A 9,114-nucleotide genomic window follows, 5' to 3' on the forward strand; every position below is an offset into this window, starting at 1 on the left:
CACAGTCGTAGACTTAGGCGTGGCAATTTCTTTTCAGTATCCAAATAAGCAGGTTGAATCACTGCTAAATTATTTTCTATACACTTTTTGGATATTTTCAATAATAATTCTTGCTCCTCAGATCGGTCATATTGTTTTCTTAGATATGAATGTTTCACAGGTAATGCGGTAGTTCACTCAATCTAGTTTGAAAAGTGAAGCAGTTATTTTTTAATTTATCAATAATGCTTGGATCTTCTTCAATGATATCTAGAGATGTAATAGCTGCAGCAGTTAAAAGTGGAGGAAGTGATGCAGAAAACTATAACCAAGTCCAGAAAGCCGTTGATGTTCAATAATAAATGATGAACCAGCACAGAAACCGCCAATTGAGTTTATCGCCCATTCAAGATATTCTAAAAATATTTTTAATTATTAATGTTTCATTTAAAGACAAAAAAATTTAATCATATACATTTACCCATTATTAGATTGACTTCATGTCTAGGAACACCAAAATGCTTAGTTACTCCTTTTCCATTTTTTCCGAGTGTTCCAAAAGATACAGATTCATCAATAAAAATTCTTAATTTATTTCTACAAAATTTTATTAAATCGGGAAGTGGACAAACTTGTTCAGTGTTAATGTAGATGCCTTCCACAATTAAAAATCGTTTAACTTTTGCAGCTTTTTGATTAAACACTAATATATTGATCGTTTCTTATTTTTAGTAAAGTAATAATAGTTAATAAAATTTATCTATATACCATCAATTAATGAACCTTGAAACTTAGATTGTTTACGTAGGTTCAGGTTTTTTTGAAGATTTATTTTCGATTTTTTTCATACTCTTTTCGGTCTTAATTCTTGTTTCTTCAATTCTCTTCTGCGTTTCTTTTCTTCGACTTCCATCTTTTTTGCTATTTATCAACAATTACTTTACATTATCAACTTCACCAAATAATAAACAGGCTTTACCGTGATTCGAAACTATTAATTTGGTTTTTCTTCTGCTTCCAATTATTATTATCAGTTCTTGATACTTTTATTTTCTCTGTCATACCATCATCGTCCTTCGTTTTACTGCAGAAAATTTTCCCATCTTCATTGCTCGTTAAAATATACTCATGATCATCATCACACCAACATTTAACATTCCAGATACGTAAATATTTATATACAGATTTTTGAGTAATAACGCATAATATTGCCAAGTGTCTATTACTCACATCAATAATTTTAACTATTCCATTATAGCATCCAATAACTAATTGATTCGGTTTCTTAGTACTCCAATTAATATCTGAGATTGCAAAATTCAGTCTATATAATCGTTCAGGTTGAGAATGATGTTTCATGTTCCAAATTAAAATATTTCTACTACATTCGTTCAATTCTCCTTCATAACTGACTGCCAGAAGATTGGAATTTTTTCCATTCCAACAAACACTATTTATTCTTCTTTTTTTTAAATCAATATAAATAAAACTCCACAGATATTGTAAACGGTAATTAATATTTGACTCTAAATCGTATTTATTAGATTTTGTCAGGCCTCTGAAACATTTCTGAGCATTCAAATTCAAACATATTATTTGTTCCATCTCTCTCACTGCACCAGCAAATCTTACATTTTCGTACAAACAAGTCATTTTATCTGCTTTCATTCTTAAGTCACTACTCAGTTTCATAAATTTCAAACGACTCTGAAAATTAATATGCCTCTATTAATAAACATATCTTTCTCTTACATATGTAACTACTCACTTCTTAGTTAATACTTACAGCTTCTACTTCTGACGAATCAAATATTTCATTTGATATTTTGTTATCAAGTAACTGGCTCGATTCATTCACAAATTTAGTACAGTATGTATCATACATTATCCAATTGTTAGTCGAATTTGCACAATTAATCATTTTCGATGTTGTCAAATATGTAAACTTAGGCTTCATGAGAATTGTCAATGTTTGTGTTGCACTATCGACTACTGTTCTAATTGAATCTAATTTATCTCTAACATTTTCGTATTCATTGCTACCCGTTGACACCATTCCACTAGTAGAAGTATCCAAGTTTTTTGTTAGTTGTAATAGTTTAAATATAAAAGTTGTTTCAGATTCGATCAATGTTATTTTTCGTTCTTTACATTTTTTTTCTTCAATAAAAACCTCGGATTTCTTGTTTTTTTCGTCGATTTCATCAAAAAAACTAGAACAATTTGATTTTCATACATATTGTTATCATCTACATTATCATAATGATTCTTAAATCAATGTTAATTTTTTCAAGGGCTTCTTGGAACTTAGGGTCTCGCGGATTCACCGCAAAACCTAACTTTCGACAAACTTCATCAATTAATCGAGATTTCTTTTCTCGAGCAACACGTAATGCTTCTGCTTTCTTGGCTATTTTATCTTGCAACTCTTTCTCCCAGACGAAACGTTTCTTGAGATTTTCTCCTATTTCTTTATCCCTGGAAAACATTTAGATTATTATTGTCAATTTTTAGTAACGTTTTTTACATCGAGAATTAATTATATCTAATGGTTGTACGAAAGTTTTGAAAAATACTAAGTACCTTAGTCGAATAGTTTCTTCTTCATTTTGTCTTTTTTCTTCTAAAATTTTCCAACCTTCTTGGAGGGTATGTGGATTGTAAGCTCTTTCGTATTCCATTTTATCTTCGATACCTTCTTCCGTAAGCCAGAGTGCTCCAGCCGGTATATCCAATGATTTTATACCATATCTACTTAGCAATTTTCTTTTGTATTTTATAGTATCATGAAAGTCTTCTATACTTTGATTATAAAGTCGTCTATTAAATAGAATATTATGATGCTGAGGATTCAGTTGAGATTTATTTCTTTTCTTTAAAATTTCTTGTTGTTGTTCATCAAATATTGTGTCTATATATTTTGGAGTTTCTTCTATTGAGATTGAATCAAGCTCTTCATCTTTCCATTTAGTTTTTGCATAATGTCATGTGAATGTTAGAGCAAAAACCTTCTCATAATAGATACATGAACGTAATAAATATTTACTGTATTTAGTGAAAACGTTCATTGTTGCTTAAAAAGTAAAAAAATTTTTTATTTCATGTGTATTCAAACAATCTACTGACTAGTTTATTTCACGTGTATTCAAACAATCTACTGACGAGTGCTCCATTTGTTTTCAACTGAATCCATTCGTCATACCAACATTGGGTTTGGTTGATGTTGACAATATATTCTCATAGATGGTGTTCAATGTAACTTTTTATTCTTGAAATCTTTCAAAAATTTCGGAATTGAATTATTTTTAATAAATAAATATCGATAACACCGGTTTAAGTATTACGTGATTATTATTATTATAATTCAAATAAATATAAATATCTTATTTTTTTAGGATTACATTCATCAAATATTGCATATTATGAATTTTTAAACAATGCCTCTTGTTTTAATTTATGTAATTAAAAATGATGGATTCTGAACGACCAATCAAATTGGAATACGCGTTGCCATAGTAACATAATAAAGGTTTGAGACGATNTCTAGACCTTTACCAAATTTGAGTGTATGTACAAGCGACAAAGGGGCTTGAGTACCGACAGTAGTTTTTATCTTAACCTTGTAACTGGTGAGAGAAGAAAACCGTTAAATTACTAATAAGTTGCTGCAAGTATCGTAAAGTAAATTAAGCTGAGTTTGTCTGGAAAGAAAGGTAACATTTTACTTACAAGTAAAAGAATTGTAATAAATTTTCGAAAAATAATATTTTGCCCCGTGACAATTTAGAAAACTGGAAAATAAGTGCTGATAATGAGAAAACAAGTGTTGATAATGCGGAAGCTATTGATAACGGAAACGGACTTGAATTAGCAGATAATCCCTTCGACCACGTAACAGAAGGGGTCGAGTCAGTTTCTTCTAACGAACCGCCTGCACCAGTTCATGGTGATGGCAATGATTGGGGACCAATTGCAAGCTTTTACTCTTATTGTAGATCAAACAAGTCACTACGCCACTTGTTTGTTACTAGGAAATGGCACAACTAATAACTCACGTTTACGTGAGTAGAGTCCAACATCTAAATCAGAAATAAGAAAGTTTTTAGGTCTTATTGCATGGATGGGATTAGTCAAAATGCCCAAACTTGCAGACTACTGGTCTACAGGTCCCTTGTTTAAAACAAATTTTCCTTCTATAATTAGCCGTAATCATTTTGAATTATTGCTAAGAACTATTCACTTTGCTGATAATAATGACGTTTCACCAGGAGAAAAACTGCACAAAATACGGAAATTATTAGACAAACAAAATTACAAAGCTTTGTATACTCTTTGACAAGTACGTATGTGTTGATGAAACTATGCTACCTTTTAGAGGTAGATTATCGATAAGACGATAAGACAGTATATAAAGTCTAAAAGGCACAAATATGGTGTCAAGCTATTCAAGCTGTGTTCGGGCACCGGCTATACATACTCCATGAAGATTTACGCAGGTACTGAAGCCAATGGTGAACGGATCACACCAGAAAATATTGTGATATCTCTTTCACAAAATGCTATGGGAAAGGGGCGAACATTAGTCACCAATAACTGGTACACAGGTGTATCTTTGGCAAACAAGATGATCGCGGCTGACACTCATTTGATAGGTACGATTCGAAAGAATCGCAAGAATTTGCCAAAAAACGTGAATGGGAAACTAAAAAAAGGAGATGTATGCGCAATGGAAAACCCTGATGGAATAACAATACTCAAATGGAAAGACCAGAGAGAGGTACTCATGTTGACCGACAAACACGATGATGAAATGGTTCAAAAAACTAAAAATGGACGGGTTAGGGAAGTTCCTAAAATTATAGTAGATTATAACCGTGGCAAGGCTCCAGTAGATTTATCTGATCAAATGGGATCCTACTCAAATCCTCTTCTACGATCACTTAAGTGGTATAGGAAAATAGCATTTGAATTACTGTTGACAGCATCTATGGTAAATGCTTTTATATTATACGAACAAGCTACGCAGCAAAATATTAGCATTACAGACTTCAAAAAGCAAGTTATAACACACCTCACAAATGCGACAGATGAAGAATCAGACATTGAATTACATCCAAAAAGATGTCGAGTACATACACTAAAGAGAAAAGAAGGAATAAGTAAGCACAAGGTAAGAAGATGTTGCAAGAATTGTTACAAGAATAACCAACTTCATGACAGAAGGTACGCTTCTAATCGTACCCTAAAAGTCGATACTTACTGTGACGAGTGTGAAGAAAAACCGTTCCTATCTTTACCGTGCTTTAACGAATTACATGGTGCAGAAGAAGAATTACTGCAGCAATTCACGTTTCTACTGTTTTTTTTTTTTGAGTATATGTTGAAATCTTTGTTACTTTCAAATGAAATAGGTCATTGGATATGTACAAAATATGATGGGAATGGAAATGTTCACATATATGATAGTTTAAATAGAAATCGCTTAGATATAGAGCAAATTCAATATTTGAATGCGTTATATAAATTCGAAAAGAATTATGTGTGCCACAAAGTCCAACAGCAAGATAACGGAATAGATTGTGGAGCATTCGCGATATATTTTGCAACGTTGCTATGTTATAATGAATCACCGGAATCGAATCATCAATATGATGTATCGATAATGAGAAATCATATAGTTCGCATTTTATTAGAGAAAAAGTTAATACCATTTCCTTGAATGACGACTATAGGTGTTACTATAATGTTGAGAATATAGATGCTGCGCAAGATTGTGATGTTGGAAACAAATCTATAAAAGAAAAACTTCGCACCCTTGCAAATGTATTTTTAAATAGTAATTTAATGTCTGCTCAAGAGGGTGTGTATCATGTTTTATCGATGCAACTATCGAAAAAGAGTCGAAAATCTGTATTTATAAATACGAGCCCAATAGCAGAACGTGTTTTAATGTTGAAATCAGAAAAAGCATTGAAATTGTTAGAAGCAAATTCTACTGAAATTTATATGCCTGATATTTTTGAAAAATATAGTAAAAGAGAATTAAATCTTGATAATATTTGTTTAGCGGATTTCGCAGCTAATTATAATATTCAAAAAAGAAGAGAATGTAAAAACTCAGCAACGTATTAGACAATTACGTTTAGATGATTCATTCAAAAAAGAAGATAATGTAAAATAAATATAAATATCTTATTTTTTTAGGATTACATTCATCAAATATTGCATATTATGAATTTTTAAACAATGCCTCTTGTTTTAGGATTACATTCATCAAATATTGCATATTATGAATTTTTAAACAATGCCTCTTGTTTTAGGATTACATTCATCACATATTGCATATTATGAATTTTTAAACAATGCCTCTTGTGGTAATTTATGTAATTAAAAATGATGGATTCTGAACGACCAATCAAATTGGAATACGCGTTGCCATAGTAACATAATAAAGGTTTGAGACGATTGAAATTGAAAAGTTTTGTGATAAAAAGTGGTGAATAAAGTTTGTTTAATTAAAAATTATAAATAAAATTTGTGTCTAATAGTGAATAATTGTGAATACAGTAAAATATAAGGTAAATAATCATATTTTTTTATACATATATCGATAATTATAAAGTAGAAAATATATATGTAATATGTATGTAATTTTTTATATTTATTTACAAATATTTTTGCTCTAAAAAACCTAAAATAATCATACCCAAGTAATTTCGTAAATAATATTATTTAATTTACTATTTTCAAAAAAAAAATGAAATCAAAAGTACTTTGATATTTCTATTGAATTTGCTGAAATGACAATGAGATTAAATTGAAAATAAGTTAATTTGTTAATTGTTGCACGAATATTTATTTTTTTTTTAATATTTCGCTTGAATAAGGGAAAATGTGCTTTAAATCATTTTGTAATAATGATTACTGTAGAAGAGTAATAAACTTTAACAATTTTATCTGATGGCTGAAAATTAAAACATCATATATCAAACTTCAACATATGCTTGTGAAATAAAAAAAAAACTATGCGTTAGAGTACAAATTTTGCAAGAATGTAAATTATAATTTTTATATTGAATCTTTCGCATGATACTTCATTAACTAGTAATAATTACTACTCTACTCACCTTAACATATATGGATCCATGGTTATTTATCTTATGTTTGAGTGTTCGTCATTCCATAAACCCATAAGAAACAGTATTTCGTCTGAGAAAACTGAATCTAAAGAGCCCTCGCATTAAATGATCAAATATGCTATTTTGAATTGTTTATAACAAATTCATATTGTTATAAACAATGTTTGAGAGATTCGGTTTCTTAGTACTCCAATTAATATCTGAGATTGCAAAATTCAGTCTATATAATCGTTCAGGTTGAGAATGATGTTTCATGTTCCAAATTAAAATATTTCTACTACATTCGTTCAATTCTCCTTCATAACTGACTGCCAGAAGATTGGAATTTTTTCCATTCCAACAAACACTATTTATTCTTCTTTTTTTTAAATCAATATAAATAAAACTCCACAGATATTGTAAACGGTAATTAATATTTGACTCTAAATCGTATTTATTAGATTTTGTCAGGCCTCTGAAACATTTCTGAGCATTCAAATTCAAACATATTATTTGTTCCATCTCTCTCACTGCACCAGCAAATCTTACATTTTCGTACAAACAAGTCATTTTATCTGCTTTCATTCTTAAGTCACTACTCAGTTTCATAAATTTCAAACGACTCTGAAAATTAATATGCCTCTATTAATAAACATATCTTTCTCTTACATATGTAACTACTCACTTCTTAGTTAATACTTACAGCTTCTACTTCTGACGAATCAAATATTTCATTTGATATTTTGTTATCAAGTAACTGGCTCGATTCATTCACAAATTTAGTACAGTATGTATCATACATTATCCAATTGTTAGTCGAATTTGCACAATTAATCATTTTCGATGTTGTCAAATATGTAAACTTAGGCTTCATGAGAATTGTCAATGTTTGTGTTGCACTATCGACTACTGTTCTAATTGAATCTAATTTATCTCTAACATTTTCGTATTCATTGCTACCCGTTGACACCATTCCACTAGTAGAAGTATCCAAGTTTTTTGTTAGTTGTAATAGTTTAAATATAAAAGTTGTTTCAGATTCGATCAATGTTATTTTTCGTTCTTTACATTTTTTTTCTTCAATAAAAACCTCGGATTTCTTGTTTTTTTCGTCGATTTCATCAAAAAAACTAGAACAATTTGATTTTCATACATATTGTTATCATCTACATTATCATAATGATTCTTAAATCAATGTTAATTTTTTCAAGGGCTTCTTGGAACTTAGGGTCTCGCGGATTCACCGCAAAACCTAACTTTCGACAAACTTCATCAATTAATCGAGATTTCTTTTCTCGAGCAACACGTAATGCTTCTGCTTTCTTGGCTATTTTATCTTGCAACTCTTTCTCCCAGACGAAACGTTTCTTGAGATTTTCTCCTATTTCTTTATCCCTGGAAAACATTTAGATTATTATTGTCAATTTTTAGTAACGTTTTTTACATCGAGAATTAATTATATCTAATGGTTGTACGAAAGTTTTGAAAAATACTAAGTACCTTAGTCGAATAGTTTCTTCTTCATTTTGTCTTTTTTCTTCTAAAATTTTCCAACCTTCTTGGAGGGTATGTGGATTGTAAGCTCTTTCGTATTCCATTTTATCTTCGATACCTTCTTCCGTAAGCCAGAGTGCTCCAGCCGGTATATCCAATGATTTTATACCNGCGTATAATAAACATATTTTACAATTATTTGAATCGAATATTGATTTGCAATTTATCCTTGATGAGTATGCTCTTATAAGCTATGTTACAAATTATATTAGTAAAATTGAAGGCGGCTTGTCTAAACTATTGAGAGATGCTGCGCAAGATTGTGATGTTGGAAACAAATCTATAAAAGAAAAACTTCGCACCCTTGCAAATGTATTTTTAAATAGTAATTTAATGTCTGCTCAAGAGGGTGTGTATCATGTTTTATCGATGCAACTATCGAAAAAGAGTCGAAAATCTGTATTTATAAATACGAGCCCAATAGCAGAACGTGTTTTAATGTTGAAATCAGAAAAAGCATTGA

At 30.1% G+C, this 9,114-nt stretch overlaps 2 protein-coding genes and 1 long non-coding RNA gene across 3 annotated transcripts; all 3 read right to left on the reverse strand.

Moving 5' to 3' along the window:
* Nucleotides 1–867: 867 nt before the first annotated feature.
* On the reverse strand, nucleotides 868–2,062 carry LOC108741719 (dynein intermediate chain 2, ciliary-like). Its single transcript, XM_018476612.2, has 2 exons — nucleotides 1,766–2,062; nucleotides 868–1,686 (listed from the first exon to the last, which is right to left on the reverse strand). The coding sequence occupies exons 1-2, from the start codon at nucleotides 2,033–2,035 to the stop codon at nucleotides 955–957; spliced, it is 1,002 nt and encodes a 333-aa protein (XP_018332114.1). The 5' UTR covers nucleotides 2,036–2,062; the 3' UTR covers nucleotides 868–954.
* A 159-nt stretch (nucleotides 2,063–2,221) lies between these two features.
* On the reverse strand, nucleotides 2,222–2,948 carry LOC108741720 (growth arrest and DNA damage-inducible proteins-interacting protein 1-like; the record flags this gene model as incomplete). The annotated part of the gene is made up of 2 exons (XM_018476613.2): nucleotides 2,222–2,457; nucleotides 2,563–2,948. Coding segments are annotated over 2 exons (615 nt in total), but the record flags the coding sequence as incomplete, so codon positions are not given.
* A 4,347-nt stretch (nucleotides 2,949–7,295) lies between these two features.
* LOC112906249 lies at nucleotides 7,296–8,752 on the reverse strand. Its single transcript, XR_003232232.1, has 3 exons — nucleotides 8,598–8,752; nucleotides 7,783–8,492; nucleotides 7,296–7,721 (listed from the first exon to the last, which is right to left on the reverse strand). It is a non-coding gene; the product is annotated as an uncharacterized LOC112906249 (long non-coding RNA).
* Nucleotides 8,753–9,114: the final 362 nt, after the last annotated feature.

The sequence above is a fragment of the Agrilus planipennis genome, unplaced genomic scaffold (genome assembly GCF_000699045.2).
Source record: "Agrilus planipennis isolate EAB-ADULT unplaced genomic scaffold, Apla_2.0 scaffold239, whole genome shotgun sequence".
Lineage (NCBI taxonomy): Eukaryota > Metazoa > Arthropoda > Insecta > Coleoptera > Buprestidae > Agrilus > Agrilus planipennis.